Source organism: Lepidothrix coronata, unplaced genomic scaffold (genome assembly GCF_001604755.1).
Source record: "Lepidothrix coronata isolate B3197 unplaced genomic scaffold, Lepidothrix_coronata-1.0 Scaffold234, whole genome shotgun sequence".
Taxonomy (NCBI): domain Eukaryota; kingdom Metazoa; phylum Chordata; class Aves; order Passeriformes; family Pipridae; genus Lepidothrix; species Lepidothrix coronata.
Genome location: NW_016690414.1, coordinates 710,143 through 727,223, shown reverse-complemented (window position 1 = coordinate 727,223; position 17,081 = coordinate 710,143). Strand labels below are relative to the sequence as shown.

General features: G+C 51.5%; 2 protein-coding genes across 3 annotated transcripts in view; one reads left to right on the top strand and one right to left on the bottom strand.

The window, feature by feature from the left end:
• The window catches only part of PAK5 (p21 (RAC1) activated kinase 5), a 177,501-nt gene extending 176,985 nt beyond the window's left edge, over window positions 1-516 (bottom strand). The window contains exon 1 of the mRNA XM_017834536.1: window positions 322-516. The gene's annotated coding sequence lies outside the window, so the exon portion shown is untranslated. The remainder of the gene's footprint in view (window positions 1-321) is intronic.
• Window positions 517-602: 86 nt separating this feature from the next.
• Window positions 603-4,937, top strand: LOC108506992 (tubulin monoglycylase TTLL3-like). Of its 2 annotated transcripts, none has more exons than XM_017834533.1 (10): window positions 603-1,105; window positions 1,230-1,559; window positions 1,706-1,834; window positions 1,915-2,029; window positions 2,110-2,217; window positions 2,521-2,653; window positions 2,730-2,878; window positions 2,954-3,200; window positions 3,279-3,714; window positions 3,790-4,937. In XM_017834533.1, exons 1-10 carry the CDS (start codon window positions 893-895, stop codon window positions 4,819-4,821), a joined length of 2,892 nt encoding a protein of 963 aa, XP_017690022.1. In that variant the 5' UTR covers window positions 603-892; the 3' UTR covers window positions 4,822-4,937. The 2 variants fall into 2 exon arrangements, with proteins under 2 accessions (XP_017690022.1, XP_017690021.1); XM_017834532.1 differs by having other exon boundaries at window positions 2,479-2,653.
• The last annotated feature ends 12,144 nt before the right edge of the window (window positions 4,938-17,081 follow it).

Here is a 17,081-nt window from a genome sequence, read left to right as displayed (position 1 = left end):
CTGGCTGCAGATGACTATAAATAACAAAAATAGTAGCGGTTAAGTCATAGAAGGCAGTGTGGACAAGGAGCCCATGAACAATTGTAAACACAACAGCATCTCTGAAAGGAGAGTAAAAGGGGCAATTTGCTAAAGAGTAGCCATCAAAATAAAATCAAGCAGCACAGCCAGACATTATAACTCATCCTGTAGGGTAGAACTCTATTTCTGGCAGAGTTCTGTCATGGGGATTAGCCAGGACAGTTCAAAGCCTTCACATCTCTTCCTGGTTATTAGTATGAGGTCAAGCAGCACACCATTCCTTGTGGGATCATCCACTACCTGTGACAGGAAACGGTCATCAAAGCTTTCAGGGAACCTCCTGGACTGTCTGTGCTTTGCTGCGTTGTTTCTCCAGCAGCTCTCGGCGTAGTTAAAAACCCCCCGCAAGAACCAGGGCTTTTGGCTTTGAGGCTGCTTCAAGCTGCCTGTAGAGTCACAGAATTGTTAGGGTTGAAAGGAACCTCTGGAGATCATCCACTCCAACCCCCAAGGAGAGCTCACCTACTTCCTTCTCCTGGAGGCTGGGACTGTGACATCACAGTGGTGCTGGGGTTGGGGAGGCCATGTCCTGCCTGGACACCAGTGGGACCAGGGAATAGGACGACCTGCTTGGCCTGGAAGACGCAAAGCCACCCACAGCTCCCCTCACCATCAGGGTGCCATGGGACAGTGTCACAGAGAGAGCAGTACTGCAGGCCCACAGCCCCAGAGCCAGGGGCAACACTTGAGCAAGTGACACCCCAGCCACCTCCGGGGACAGCAGGCTGGGGACAGGGGCACAGCAGGGCATCCTGGGGCTGGGCAGTGCAGCTGGGACACGGGGGTGAAGCTCGGCAGGTCAGGGAATGCCATGTCAGGGGCCCCAAGGTCAGCGAGGGAGAGGCAGACAGGTCAGGATCTTCTCCCCCTCCCTGCCTGCCCCGTGGGGCCTGTGGGCTCCAACGGGGCTCTCCTCACGGGGCAGGTGGCAGCTGCCACCACCGGCCACCACGATGGGCACCAGCGCTCGGTTGATGCTGCGCTGCTCAGGAAAGCCAAGCGGCATGTGGAGAAGGCCATTAAAGTGAGGAGCCTAATTTCACCCCCCTCAAAACGCCATGCACTTGCATTTGGGCATTTCTGGCTCAGGAGAGCTGACCTGGAGGGACCAGGGTTGGGGCAGGCTGAGCTCTCTGGTCTCTGTGCAGGAGAAGAAGATCTTCGCGGTGCGGGGCCCCTACCCCGTTATCCGCTCCCTGCTCCGGGCTCGGGGCTGGGTGGAGAGGAAGCTCCCCCGCGAGGGCAGACGGCTGAAGCAGCAGCTTGGCGGCCAAAAGAAACAGCAGCCGGAGACAGAGCCAAGTGATGATGGTGATGAGCAGGGGGAGGCAGTGCTGAACCCACGTGGTGGGGCACAGCCTTCCCTAGGGTCCACAGAGCCCCTGCACTACCCATGGCCACGCAATGAGGAGGTGGAGGAGGAAAAGGAAGAGGAAGATGAAGATTATGAGGACTCTGATGAAATCCATGACCTCATGGTTAGCTGATAGGGCTGGGGCTGAGCTCTGCCTCAGCCCCCCACACCCTTCCCCTGGGAGCCTCAGGCGCAGGGCACAGCCTGGGGCAAGGGATGAGAATGGGATGAGGGCTCCCTGTCTCATCCTGGCCCACTTCCCTCCCACAGTCCTACTTGGTGCGGGACCAGGTGCCAAACTTCCTGTGGACCATCCGCCTGAGCTCCATTGACCAGGAGCTGCTGCAGAGGATCGAGGTGGTGAACCGCTATCACTGGGTGCACGCCCTCAGCACCAAGGTGGGAGCCTGGAAGCCTTGGAGAGGGGCAACACAAGGAACAGGGGTGTCCAGCAAGGATTAACAACCTTCTCTAAACAGGAGGGGCTGTGCCTCAGCCTGCAAAACCTGCCCTGGTTCGAGCAAGCCGACCCCAACACCTTTTTCCCCCGGTGCTACCGGCTGGGGACCAGGGAGGAGCGGGAAGCTTTCATTGGTGAGCTTGAGGCTGTTGCCGTCCTGCTCCCCTCGTGCTCCCAGTGCCATGCAGTTGGGGATGATGTCTCCCTCTTGCAGAGGATTTCCGCCTGACGGCAGCTCGCAGCCTGCTCAAACTGGCTCTGAAGAAGGCTGGGGACAGGCTGGTGGGGATGGAGCAGCCCCCAAAATCCAACAAGGGGCCAGGTTAGTGCATGGAGCTGGGTCAGGGGGATAACAAGGAGTTCTGGGCTAGGGATGTGTCTGGGGGCTGAGCTGCTCCTGGCTGTGGCTTGGGATCCCCCACACCCTCCTTACGGTTACAGCCCACCTTATAGCCCACCTTATGGGTGTTTGCCCTCTGCCCCATCCCCGTGTACCCAAGGCCACCCATCCCACAGGGAGTCTCTGTGCTTTGACCCCAAGGCTGGCACAGGAGCCACATCTCTCACCCCGTGCCACCCACAGAAGGGCCAGGGTCCTCCCTCTCCTCTCCTTCCCGGCTGGCAGAGGAGGCCCTGGAGGTCTGCGAGCAGCACTTGGGTGTCCTGGAGCACCAGGACATCGACAGGAAGACCCCGTCGCCCTGCAGGACGTGCATCGACTGGAACTGCTTCCTGCAGGATTACTACCGCGCGGCACAGTGAGTGCTGAGCAGGATGGGGGTCGTGGGGGGCACCGTGGTGGGGCTGGTGCTGAGCCCCCCGTGTCCCCCCCAGTGAGGGGGCCGGGCTGGCGCTGAGCGGGGCACAGCGGGAGCGGTGCCAGGACCTGCTGCGGCGTCTGGCGGAGCAGCTGCCGCAGTTCGGCGTAGAGGGCGACCTCAACATCTGGATCCTCAAGCCCAGCGCCAAATCCCGAGGCAGGGGTAAGGCTGGGGGAAGCACGGGGCATACACAGGCTCCCCACTGAGGAGGGGCCTCACCACCGCTATGTTCCCCAGGGATCGTCTGCGCGACGCGCCTGGAGGAGGTGCTGCAGCAGGCGCGGAGCTGCACGACCCCCTCGGCGCGGGTGTGCGAGTGGGTGGTGCAGAAGTACGTGGAGCGGCCGCTCACCATCTTCGGCACCAAATTCGACATCCGGCAGTGGTTCCTGGTGACTGATGGGAATCCCCTGACCGTCTGGTTCTACCGAGACTGCTACCTCCGCTTCTGCTCCCAGCCCTTCTCCCTGCGCCACCTGGAGCAGTGAGTGTCCCCCAGCCCGGCTCCCCACACGCCGGCACCCCGGCACCCACTGACCCAGCCCCGCTCTCCCCGCCCTAGTTCCAGGCACCTCTGCAACGTCTCCGTCCAGAAGCAGTACAAGACGTCACCTCACCAGGACCCCCGCGTGCCCCCCAGCAGGGTCTGGTCCAGCCGGCAATTCCAGGCATACCTGGCACGGCTGGGGCGGGCGGATGCTTGGCATCAGGTGATGGTGCCCGGCATGAAGGCGGCGATACTGAACTCCCTGCGCTGCGCCCAGAACCACATGAGCTTCCGCAAGGGCAGCTTTGAGCTCTTTGGGGCCGACTTTCTCGTGGGGGAGGACTGCCAGCCCTGGCTGCTGGAGATCAACTCCTGCCCCACCATGAGCCCCTCCTCGGCCGTGACCCGACGGCTCTGCGCCAACGTCCAGCGGGACACGCTGCGCCTCGTGCTCGACCGCAAGGACGACCCCAGCTGTCCCACTGGCGCCTTTGAGCTCATCTACAAGGAGGTAGGCTGGGGGACTAGGGGGGCAGGCACCTCCCAGGCACCACAAGCCCCCGCTCCCTGCTCTGTCTCCTTGCAGGCAGCTGCGCCCCCGCGTCCGGCTGTGGGGATAAATCTGATGGTCGAAGGCTGTTCCCTGAAGAAGCTCCGGCCAGCAAAGCGTCGATTACAGGAAAAGCCTCCCACCAGTACAGCCAGTGTCCCCCAGCTCCCCGTGTCCTCAGAGGGCAGAGCCACACAGGCGCCCCAGCCGAGAGCGCCACAGCGGAAGCTGCCTCCTCTGAGGCAACAGAGCAGCTGCTGCACCCCCAGCTCTGCCCCTGCAGCACCGCCACAGCCCCCGGACTGCGCTGCTGGGAGCCAGGAGCTGCCATGGCTCCTTCACCTGGTTGTGCAGCCTCAGGAAGCTGAGCCCCAGGAAGCTGCTCAGCCCCAGGAAGCTCAGCCCCAGGCAGTTCTGCCCCCAGTCAGTTGCCATGCCCTGGATCGGGTGCCTGTGCCACCGCCCCAGGGAGCCCCCAGCAGCCCCCGGCAACCCCCGGAGTGTTCTGCCGGGAGCCAGGGGCTGCCAGGGCTCAATCACCCGCTTGGGCAGCCCCAGGCAGCTCTGCCCCCAGTCAGTAGCCATCCCCTGGATGGGGTGCTTCTACCACCTCTCCGGGGAGCCCCGGGCTGCTCTGCCGGGAGCCAGGATCTGCCGTGGCTCCTTCACCTGGTCGGGCAGCCCGAGGACGCTCAGCCCCAGGAAGCTCCGCCCCAGGCTGCTTGGCCCCAGGCAGCTCTGCCGCCGATTAGGGGCTGTCCCCTGGCTAAGGTGCCTGTGCCACCGCGCCGGGGAGCACCCAGGAGCCCCTGGCGACCCCCGGGCTCTGCTCCCTCCTTCCGTCCTGCCAGACCACTGCATCCACCTCTGCTGGAACAGAGCGCGTCAGCTCGCAACAGGACACAGAAGAACTGGGACACAGAGACATCCCCACGAGGGGACAGCCTCCTCCCCGCCCTTGCTGGGGAAACACTGCAGCACCCGGCTCCCTCCCACCCCAACGAGACCCCATTGCTGCGTCACGGGACCCGCCTCAACCCGCACACGGGCCTTAATACACTGCTGTGACAAGGAGCCTGGCGTGACCTTCTGTGTGCGGGAGGTGTGGGCACAGCTGGGACTGCCCGTGGGATGGGGCTGTGGGCAAGAACTGGGGCTGCCCGAACAGACAGGCAGGACCCTGTGGCTCCCCAGTGCTTGTGCCCACCAGGCCTGTGCCTGCTCCTGCTCCCTGAGGCCTCTCTGGGCTGGGCAGTCGTGATTGTGGCATGATTTGTGTGTGATGGACACATGTCAGTTGTGTGATCAGCGTGTGCCAAGTGCACGATACATCAGCTGCAGAAAAGCTCTTGTGTTTCTGGCAGAGTTCTGGTGTGGGGATTAGCTGGGAGAGCTCTCTGCTCTTAGAGCCAGTTCCTCAGCTCTCCTCACTACAAGTACCATGGAGTTCTCCGCACTTGGGAACTCCTGCCATGTTAAGGTACAGACCATTTTCTGCTGGCTATGTTCACCAGGGCAGCTGTGAGCAGGTGGAAGAGAACTGGAATGCACAGGGAACAGGCTAACCTGGGCAGCAGCAGGGGCTGTCTCCTGCTTGGAAAACATTTTTGCATGACTAGTCAACTCATTCAGGTGCTCATTCAGTAGCCCAGAGGCAGAATTGGAGCAAACAGAGGGGCTTGTCTGGAGTCAAGAAGCATCTTTCAAGGCTGTCCTCAAGGGTGGCAGTGAGGATGTGTTTAGAGACTCTCCCTTGTGCATCAGAAGTGGAGTAGGAGTCTGTTGCATGAAGCAACAATAGCAGCAAAGAAAGATTTTAGGGATGTGAAAGCAGACATCACAAGGAGAGTCGAGGGATAAAGCTGCAGAACTTAAAACAGATGCCAGCAGAAAGAAGGATGTTGAACAAAAGCTGGAAGCAAGCTGTGAGAGAAGGAAAGAGACTGTGCTAATGGACTGGTTATGGAAAAGCTGAGTGATCATGTGGTGGATGGTTTTAAAGGGTACCAAGGGATAGTCAGAGAGAGAGAGACCTTGGTAATAGAGAGCAAAGCTCCACTCTCCCGAGTGAGAGATCCTTCTGGGAAGCTGAATCAGTTGTGTGTCAGAAAATGTACCGAGAACAAGGAAATTTGCAGGTAGGAGTTCAAACAGATTATGACTCTGACTCAATCTCTTGAGATGGGAAGCACAAGTGAAAAATAAATCAAAGGAAGAAACCAAAGCAGAAAGGTTAAGCAGACAAACAGCAGCAATGCTGAAAGGGAAAGGAAAGATGAACTTGGCACATGTACACAACCTAAGGCCGGAGGAGTTGTATGCTACTTTTGGTTCACCAGCAGGCTGTAATCTAACCTTAGTCACCCTTTGTGATTTGCCTTTGAAGTTCAAGACATTTGTGAAGCCTTCAAGTATTGTTTCAAACTAACACAAGTACCTCAGGCTGGCTGCTCTTACCACTCCAGAGCGCTTCAGGTACCTCTCCACTGCAGAGCCCAGGCAATTCCACTGCTCATCCCCCATTCCCTGCATGTGCTGTTCTAAGTTCCCTTGCAAAACACGTGAAATTAGTCAGGGCTGGGAATTGCCATTGTAGATACTATTGGCACACATTTATCAGCTCAAAACTGAGTTCTTTAGCTCTGGAGTGTGGTTCAAAGGCCCCTTGTTATGTGGGAATTCCCAGTGCTGATTAGGAGACTCTTAAAGTCATTAGATACCACAGGGCAGGGTTGTAACTGGGCACCAAGAGATATTTGATGGACAAGATGTAAATGAATGATCAACTGCTTCAGGCCTGTCTTGTACTGGTTTTGTTTGTTTGTTTAAAGATCCTCCCACACTGTGCTCCTGTCGGAGCTCCTGCTGGATTCATACACATGTAATTCCCCACTTCATTCACGTCTCTCACCCCAGCAGCCCTCACATATCTACCCAAAGTGGAAACATGCCCAATGAGTCCCTTTGTGCAGTTCCCCTGTTCCCAAGAGTTCTCTAAGCCACTCTGGAGTTTCCCCAGCTTGCCTCTGCTGTCACTGTTCAAGGAGGAAGAAGACATGATCAGAGTTAAGTCGTGCTAAGCAAACAGTACATCAAATCATCACTTTGATATGACAACAGCTTAGATAAAGGGCACAAAATAACACATATGACAAAAATTCCTCTCACCTCTGTACTCAAATTATCTTACAGGCTTCCTACATCCAGTGCATGTATTTTTTCCCCATTTACCATATATTTCATTAAATACATATTTATGACTGAAATGTACGAATGTGCTTTTTCTTCCCTGTTTTAAACACATTTACCATTCAATTGTTTTTTTCTGGAAGGCAAATTGCAACACAAATATTGTTCTGGTGTCAGCAATCTGTACTCATATGCTAATGCAAAACAGACAAAAATTCCACAAAGTGGCATTCTTGGGCTGCTGTAAGTGCAGTGGAGGTAATTAATACAGTTATAGCTGTATTAATGTAACCTTTGAATGGCTCCTGAATAGCCCAGCTTATCAATTGTTTGAGGCTGAACCCCAGGAAATTTAATTTAGCTTTACTACTGCCACAAATCCCTTGCCATGGCTCCAAGGAAGGTCTCATTTTTAATAACAAATCAGGGAAGATTTTTAGATGGAGGAATTATATTGGCTTTAAAGGGCTGAAGGATCTCCTCATGCCCAAGTAAGGGCTTCACTTCCTACCCCCCCAAATAAACTTGACTGGGACAAGGCTAAATCATTGGTATGTTGGTGTTATAAACCTTGGAGACCTCATGGAAGAAACAAAAAAAAACAACAAACAAACAAAAAAAGTGAAATAAAATAACAGAGTGTTTGCTGAGTATGATCTCACAGAAGGCATAAGGTGAGTAAATCTTCTCCTACTACCAGCAGTGCCTGTACAGCCCGACAGCTCTTCTCCTGTAGCACAGGGCTCGCAATTCAGCTCCTACCTGGCGACTAAGGACAACAAAAAAAGCCTGGCACGTCACAGGGAACTGCTGTTGAGCTCTACAACCATTACAGAGGGACCAACAGGAACATGAGCCAGAAGTAGCTTCAAATTGCCTATTAATTCTGGATGCCTGTCAGCAGTTATTGTCTGATGGGCCAGAGTGACCTGGCATCCACTACGGAGGAAGAGAAGAAATCAAATATAACCATTACTTAAAAGAAATAGCTCAAGAATCATTTCATCATGACTTTCATCCCCTTGTGCCTTTTAGCCCCCCCTTCACAGTCCTGGTTCCTCCTGGCAGCACTCTCCTCTCACCTTGCTAGAGCTGCTTGTCCCTGTTCTTCCCACACCATTTTCTCCTGTCCCAGTTGAGGGGGTCACACTGGTGAAGGTGCAGGACCCCCCCCTTCCCAGTTGAACTGGCTGGGAATTGCCAAGAGTTGGGGGCATCCCTTCCCAGCCTGCTCATTCAGTGGTTTCTTGTCATCACCATGTGACTGTTAAAGCTTTCCTGGGTGAAGAGACTTTAATTTATCAGTAAACAAGGAATATCCACCTTCTGACAGTCAAGCCTCTGTGTACTGACAGGCACCATCCGTGTTTGAAATGCTGATTTGCATCTTTTTATAAGTGAATTTGCTGAGGCCAGGCTCCTCACCTCATGCAGTGTGCTTGCAGTGTGGGAGGGAGCTTTTCCTGAATATAAAAAATATTCAGTGAAAATGAATTTCAGAGATGCATGTTGCTTTGCTTACAGAAACCAATTCTAAAGCGAGCCTTGAGCAGCCACAGCAAGATCTGCTGGGGGAACAGTAAAAAAAAAAGTTGAAATATGGTCCTTTTAAATAAAATTTTGATGGGTTTTGTGATCAAAACTTTAAAACTGACCATTTTCCTTCAAGCTCCCGATAAGATTGTAAATAATAATATATATATAAAAAGAAAACAAGAAACTCCATCCTTAATATCTCTGTTCTAACAGACTTTTAAGAATTATCATTTCACTAAAATTAAAACAGCAAATCTGTGGGCTTTTGGCAGTTCTGTTTACTTGACTCTATTTGCATGCTCAGGCAGTCAGGGAAGACAAACAATTGCTCACAACATGTCTGACCCATCACTATGCAGCACCTCGGTGTCAGGGCTGAATATTAACTACTGCCTGTTTACAGGGAGTGTTTGCAGCGGTCTCAGGGGCTTGGGAGTGGTTGGATCACTCCAAGGGATGACCAAGCCCTCAGCTGAAGGGTGGGTTTGTGTGTGATGCCACAGTGATGAGCTCTTTTTGGTTTGGTCGTGGTGCTCACTGGGGAGCCTTGGTGTGCCATTACACGTGTGCTGGAAGAGGGGCAAAGCAAGATATCTCCTGGACTCTTAGATTTAAAAACCTGCCCGAATCTTCAAAAGAGTTTTCTGAGGTGTCAGTAAGCACATTCAACCCCATGTGCCTCCCAATCTATCAGAGCAGGTCATTTAGCTCACACTCTGTACCTTGAGGCCTGGCTTGGTACCATGTACCAAATGTGCCTCAGAGACTCTCCACAGCCCTGTCTTCAGTTTATCTTCAACCACTGACATTTTCAGTCTGAAACTCAGCTACAGCAAGAAACTGTGGTAAAGATGGTGCTGAGCTCACTCTTTGTAAGGAGGTTCAGATCTAAGGTCCCCTTATGAATTTTGTGTTGAACAGGCACTAGAAAAAAAAAAATTTGGACCATTCCAACAAGCTTTAGCACCACATCTGATCACCTGCCTTTCCTTCATGCTTCCACAGGCTGCCTGGTCCCTCCCCACACATTCTTGTCTCATCAGGAGCACTGCAAAGGCCTCCTAAAAGCTTGGGGAAAGGAGGAGGAAGGATGGCACCCTGATAAACACCATCATGGCAAAGAGAGGCAAAACCACCCTTCTCCTTCTTTTTGTACTAAAAAAAGCCATATAATTCAAAAAGGCCTTTGCTACAGCAGCTGAGACATCAGTACTGTTTCACTGGGTTTTCTGCCCAGGGTCCTGACAACAGTCAGAAATTTGCCTGGAAGCAATAAACTAAGCAAAAACAAACAAACAAAAAAAATAGTACAAGTGAAAGGCACTATTGAAAGTCACATCCGAACAGGCAAGACACGGTGCCAAAGCAGTCAGCAGCCTGGGGGATATTTTAGGCTGTTTAATCCTTCAAATATATGCCAAATATCTACCTGCAGGTCCTCAGCAGGCAGCTTTGTTTCAGTGAGAGATTCACTTCAAAGGAAAGCAAATGTTGGTGCCTTCCTTCTGCTGGAGCTTCTAATAATAACAAGTCAGAATTATTTCACTTAATAGTAATAATTACAATACAAATGATTGGGTCCCTAATAATCCTGTTTTGGGGAACCATGGAACAGGAAGTATCTTTCCCCATCCATGAAGCTGAATTACTTGAGGAAAGCCCCCGTGTTTGTGGCAGCAGGCAGCCAGTGGAGTGGGACTGGACGAATCTCTACTCAGCCCCTTCACTTTGCTGTCTGGTAAAATTGGGCTGGAACCTGGAGTGTGAGTGGGCTCACACCATCGCTTCACTGGTTTATGACCCACAGCCTTTAATTGTGGAGGGGAAAGCATGAAGAGAACAAGGGGGGCAGAGGAAAAGCTGCCGGTGATGTCGGAGGCGGGAAGACACTTCTGCTGGCGAAGGGAGGCAAAGGTCTGCTCCTGGGGGCTGAGGGCACGGTGGTGGTGACGGCAGGAGGAGGGAAAGGGGCGGTTTGCCGACGCGCCGTGAATAAAAGTCGCTGTCAGGGGAAAGATCCCTCCATGAGGCTTTTGCCTGGGCTGAGCAAGAGGGACCAAGCATTTTGCATGCTCTATTTTCCTCGCAGCCCAGAGCAGGACTTGGGGCACAGATGTCAATCTGAACTGCTTTTCGCTTTCCTTGCGAATGTTTATCCGCTACGTTTTCCTTCTGCCAGCCAGCTGACAGGTCCTGGTGCAAGGCACAGGCCAGAAGGACAGAAATCTCTTTGCATTCCTCCCAGAGCAGCAGCGGTGCAGAGCCGAGCTCTTGGCACTTCTCAGCCAGTGAGGGACCAGGGGGACGCACACCCACCTCTGCCCCCACCTACCACCCGCAGGTCGCTCACTCCAACATACAGGAGGAATATTTTCCTCCCCACTTCTGGCTACTGCTGCAGGATTTTCACAGCAATGTTTTCTTCCAATCTCTGCTGCCCTCTGGTGATGCAAAAGCCTTGCGATGAGCCAAAGCCTTATTTTTTTTGCTGCAAAATCTCGCCCTCATCCTCATTAAAACACCAACGTAGTCACAGCCTGTGGTTTCCTCCTTTGCCTCCAGCACAAACTCCGAAGCCATAAGGCCACTCTGGGAAAGATTTCTTGTCCGGCACCACAATGATTTAGGAGTTAATGCATCCTTATTACCTCACATCAGGTAAATACTTGTTTAATCAATCTACAGACTTTAATATTAATTTAAAACAAACAAACAAAAAACCCCCAAACTGGTAAGATGAGGGTTAAAGGCTCTGGCTTGAAACTGGGTTCCTCCACTTAGGATTTTCCACTTGAATTTCTCTCTGCACCAAGAGTCTTTCTGGGAAACTTAGCCCTGACCCATCCACTGATGATCACAACCCCAGATTTAGATCAGGCATCTATTGTCCATCAAATTCCCATCTACTTCCTATCTATTCCCCAGTAACCCAGGGAAGAGGCTGCCTCTTGCAGGGTCTGGCCCAGACCCTGTGTGGGGCTCTGGGGGAAGAGCAGAGGGGAGGATATTTTCTAACCCCTACCTGATGTGCTTTCCAAATAAATTAAGACAAAAGCTGCCTTTTTTATTGAGATAAGTGCTGTGACAAGCAAGCAGGGATGGAGTCAGACTGCTGCATGTTATAACAAGCAGTGTTTTCTCCCAAGCTCTGCTGTTCCCATCACCTGCTGCAAAACAAATCTCTATAACAGTCTCTGCTTCTCCTGCATGTGCAGAGACCCGTTGAGAGGAGAGGAAAAACCTATTAGGCAGGCTTCTGGCTGAAGAGGCAGACCTGCATCGAGCCTGCTCCTTCACTGCCTCTCAGCATCCTCCTGGCCAATCTCCACGGCCCAGCGCTGCTCAGCAGGGCCCTGAGGGAAATGCTTCCCTAAAGCACCCACCAGAGAGCTGAAAATTGTCAGCAGGCTATTCCCACGCTGATTCTCCAGGTCACGGGAGGGAGGCAATGCAGCCCTGCAGATAACACACCGACCCAGAAATCCAGACCCTTTTTTTCTCTGCTGCATCTCTAGGAACGATCGCTTCATTCCTCGACGCTTGAATTTCCGCCTCCGCAAAGCGAGGGCATCGTCTCCACTGTAAAGCAGCGTGAGAGCTGTTGGTAACAAGATTTATGATTATTGAGGAGTTATTTAGTACAGCTTTTAGATCTTGCTCCATTGATTTTGCATCGCAGACTCCGTGGCTCCTGCCGCTATTACCGGCTAACTAACACCAGCCCTCCGGTAGCTGCTGGACCTCGTGTTTCTGGAGGAGGATCCTGGCACTCAGAGCTGCACAGAGAGAGGAGCATCAGCCATGATCACTGGAGGATTTACAGTCTAAATTAGATCTTGAATATAACCTCCTTTCTTTCTTTCTGTACTATCTCCTTGGACCAGTGCTCGCAACAAGCAAAAACACAACTCCCAGTGCCATATTTAACTCATATGATACCTAAGAGGATGAAATACCTTTCTCCAACCAGCTTTGTGAAAAGCAACAGGTGATGGGAGCCCCTAGAGCAGGTCATTCCTCATCAGTCCTGCTGCTTCTGTGACTTGTGGCCAGTTCAACACCCCTCAAAAGCTCTGCTGCCCTGTGCTGCTCTGCAGCCCCTAGGGAAGGGCTGATGGTTGTGCATGGGAGGGTTTCTCTGAGCTCGTGCATGTTTTGATCCTTAACGAGTCATTTTAATCATCTGTGCTGCAGGACGAAGAAAGGTGTTTTGTCCAGGTTTATGGCATTTAAGTTCAGGTGAGGAGGTGGGTCAATAGCAGGTGGATACACCTTCTGCCTCTGAGATTTTGTTAGGTTGCATTATTTGGATAGCAATAAGCAATTTTCCCCCTTCAGTAAAATCTATACCATTTGTCTCAGCGGGATTAATAAAAAATAATTTAAAAAAAGCAAGCCAATGTGCCAGCAGCAGACTGCTTGAACATGCTTTGTGTGTGCACATTTCTGAGCACATGAAGGACAAGAACCTGAGTCACTGAAGAGGAAGGTCCTGGGAAGCCCAGATCAACATCACACCGCTCAGCAGCATTTCTGCTTTGTTTATGCCATTGTCATTTGGCCAAAGTCACAAAACCAAGTATCCTTTCAAGTAGCTGAACTGCCAGTTTGTGGTCCAGTATGAAACAGCACAAATTCAGGGTCAGCACTGCCTGTGCTTCGCCTCCCTGGTCCCCTCTATCTGAACTAAGATGGTTAGGCTGGGAGGCAATGCTGCAGAATTTCCTAATCCCAGCAGAGCCACCAAGCCGCCCCCAAACACATCCTCCTACCCTCCAGTTGCTTTGAAATCCAAATCCAATTGCAAACAGGAGCTCAGCGCTCCACTTCCAGACCCAAGGGCTGGGTTTCCATTCAAACCCATTTATTTTACTCCAAATCCCATTCACAAAGTGACACTGGACAGACAGTGTCTGCAGACAGGAGACATGAAAGCGCCCTCACTGTGGGGGGAGTTGTGCACACTGGAGCATCTTGGCAGCAGCACTGGGCCCTTTGCCCTTCAGGATGCAAATATTCATCACTGAACCACACTGACAGATTTGGAATTTCATGTACTGAGAAAAAACGGTCAGTTCTTAATGGGTAATCAAAGTTCCTCTTTAATAAAGCAGCATAAAACATTTTATGTCTCCCAGCTGGTGCCCCGTGTAACAGAAGTTCAGATGAACTCATTGACAAAGAAACATCCATCTTATCTAATGTTTATTGACCAGGTTTTAAAAGCAGTGGGCTGCTGCAGGAATTCTCCCGAGAGCTCCCTGCTGCTGCGCTGCTGGGGGACGGCTCCAAATTTTGGCTCGCTCTGCTCCGCCGGCACGCGGAGAGCGCCTTCACAGCCTCCCATCTCTCCACGGGGAGATCAGAGCTCTCCAGCTTCCCACCATCCACTTCCATCCCCTTACAGTGACGGCGGCTGAAAGCTCAGTGTGAGCCAGCCTGCCTTGAAACAAACAGAAGGGCTCGGCTTATCGCCGCTGAAACACAATTCTCTGCCTTCCTCGTTAGGGCGCTGCGCTAATTAATATATCAGAAGGGTCTGTCGGGAGCACATGCTGATTAACCACGAGCCCACTGGAGAGGGGCTGGGTGGAACTGTGATGCTGGACTGGTTTCTTTATTTAACTCCAGATTTCTTTGCCTCCCTACAGCAGCAGCTTTCTGCCTGCACTTCTCTAAGGCTCTCTGTCACAGCCCCAAGCATCACAACAACTTTGATTTCTTAAAGACAGACGCAAACTATATTTGTGCTGAATTATTTTTACCCACAAATACCACAGATGTGAAGACAGTACAAGAAGTGAGAGTGTCTTAACAAAACCAACCCGCCACCCTCAGCCCCAGCATTTCAAGATGCTTTTGAATAATCTGGCAATTTCAGGTCAATCAAAAGGCTTCCTTTCAGAAGGATCCCTTTCTGAATTTCTTAGTGTAGCTGGATGACAAAAGAACAGTGGCCTCTCTCCTGCTGTAATTTTTACTGGAGAAGAGTCTCAGTTTCTGCTACCTGCTTTTATCCTTTTTTTGGCATTGCTTTATCCCTCCTGCCCACTAAGCCTGCCTTGTTTCACCTCTTTTCTCTATCCCTCTCCCAGGCTGCACCTCTGGCTTTTCCTTCCAAGCACAGGCAACCTTTCTGGTTTTCCTCTCTGCTCTAAGCAGTGTTTCCGCTACATCACTTCCAGAGCCTTATGCTTCTCCCTCTTCCATCTACCTCTTCCTCCCCATGGTTGTCTTCTTTTTTGGCCCTGCTTTCACTAAAACAGGCAGCCAGTTGGTATTCCCACACTGGAGGAAGCGCTCAGCACAGCCCTTGGGTACAGTTTTGAATTCCCATTGCTCGCAGTCAGCCTCCTTCAGTTACCCAAAAGGGAGCTCAGCAGATAAGTTTTCAGCTGCAGCTCACAGGAGTCCTCAGGGGTGTTCTCTATTTCTGTCAATAGCTCCTCTTTTGCTACCACCACATACCTGAGATCATGCATCCTAATATTTTTCCATGGGAAAAGACAAGTCAGCCAGAACCTGGTGACTTTCAAAAAGAGTTCACTGATTATCTCACAGTTGCAACCAGGAATACCTTGAGGAAACTTGTACCTCTGAGTGCACCAGGGCACACGCAAAGATCTGTCTCGTTGGCAGGATTACAATCTGCACTCGTGCTGCCAAAATGCAAATGCCACTGCGGGCCAGCTGAAAGCACACCAGTAACTCCAACCCTTTAAATAATCCACGTGTGTGACTGACTGGTGCTGCCCACTTTGTACGTTGTAACAGGAGTCTGTTAGGTTCACACCTCCAGATGAGACCAGCAGGATGTACCTGGAGTTGTGTCAACACCAACCTACACGTTTTGCAGGGACTGTTGGTGCACTGAAGGAAGCAGGTTTAGCAGTCACCACCATGCTGTATTCTTGAAAAGTCAAACACTGCATACTGCATTTCCTTTGGTGAGTTTAACAGCTCTGACCTTTATGGCTCCACAGAGCGTTGGGAGGCAGGGAAGGGAAAGCATGGAGAGCAACAGTGTGCCAGTGCTACACCCATTTTGCCCTGAGCAGCTCCTCTCTCCTGCTCTGGGTTTGACCATGCTCTGCGGACGTGAGGAATCACAATGCTGCAAAGGCCAAATCCCAGGGCTGTACTGCCAAGGGTAGTGGAGAAATCAGTACAGAGTGAAATGACCAGGCTTCCTGCTTCCAAGGAAACTCAGTACTTCCTCCTTGGCAGGGGTGGTGGCTCCCCAAAGTCTGTGGTCCCCTAGGACTGGACCAGCTCCGTCGTGGAGCTCAAAGCTGATCAGATTTGGCCCCTCCTGCTCTCACTTGTTGGCATTGCCAAGATCTGTCTCCACTCTGTCCCCACCATGAGAGGACACACAGGTCTGGGAGCTCAAGTGCCCCCACGGCCAGCACAGTGCAGCTGAGCAGCTGGAGTGCACGTATCCCAGAGTAGGGAAAATGGCACACAAGGACTTGGCAAGCCACGAAAGCACAGTAACTGTAGCTGGAAATGGCAACACTCCCTTCCAAGGGAAAGATATATGCCATGTGCATTTATCAGAACCCTGCATCTCTATTCTTCTGCACTAACACCCTTTCCAGCATGTGCTATAAAGTAAACATTACCATAGAGCAAGATGCATCTTTGCAATCACCACCCATATGCCCGAGCTTCACCTCCCTTTAGGGAAGGTGTGATCCAAAGGATGACAAAGATAACAGACATCTCAAAACTGCCTGGGTTAGATCAGGCTCTGTTTGCCCAACTACATATCATAAAAGGGTATAAAGAAAATCCCTTCTCAAGATTGGCTGCAAACTGCCATATACATAATCTACATTTACATATACATATGTAAGCTTAATATATATGTAAACTATATTTACATACAAACATATGTTAAAGCCTTTGGTAAGGTTGTATGATCCCTAAAGGCTGAGCTACTTGAATTTCTCAAGATAAGACTTAGGCACTTAATTCTATTCGCTGCACTAGGGATGAAAAAGCTCGTATTTTTCAATAGTTGAAATTCCTAAGGCCTTAATCAAGTTAGAGGGATTTAGAAGGTAGATCGAGATCTGCATCACATGGGAAATAGAATTGATTTTTTTCTAACTGCCTACAGTAATGATTTTAAAAGGAAAGCAAAATCCTACCATTTCAGCAGACTTCTCCAAGTCCACACAGGCACACTCTGGCAGCCAGGTGCCACCCTTCTGGTTTCTAAGCATTCTGTGGCATTCTAAGGTATCACTGCAGAAAGCAGATGTATTTTTATGGTAATCATTTTAACACCTTTGACATTGTTTTGCAACTACCTTGGATCCCATTACACTTCACAAAGCTGCAGAGAGAGCTGAGAGCTGACAAGTCTAAATTTAAGGAGTAGAGGAGACCTGGCTCACTGCTGGCACTGCCACTGGCTCCCTGCAGGAGTGGGTAAATCACCTGGTGTGTCTGTGCAGCATCTCAGCCTTGCCCAGGAGCACTTCTCCCTGAAGCCATGTGTTCCAGGAGAAGTACTGAGGGAGCAGGTCAGAATAAGAACACTGGTGGCACCCATGCACGTCTCCAACACACACAGTTTGGCACTGAATCTGCAC

Excerpts from the sequence above, each read along its gene's own strand:
- LOC108506992 (XM_017834532.1), top strand. The coding sequence starts at position 893 with ATGTCAGGGGCCCCAAGGTCAGCGAGGGAGAGGCAGACAGGTCAGGAT. Across the intron at positions 2,218-2,478 it reads AAAATCCAACAAGGGGCCAG|AAGGGCCAGGGTCCTCCCTC; the intron begins GTTAGTGCATGG and ends TGCCACCCACAG. Across the intron at positions 3,715-3,789 it reads TTGAGCTCATCTACAAGGAG|GCAGCTGCGCCCCCGCGTCC; the intron begins GTAGGCTGGGGG and ends GTCTCCTTGCAG.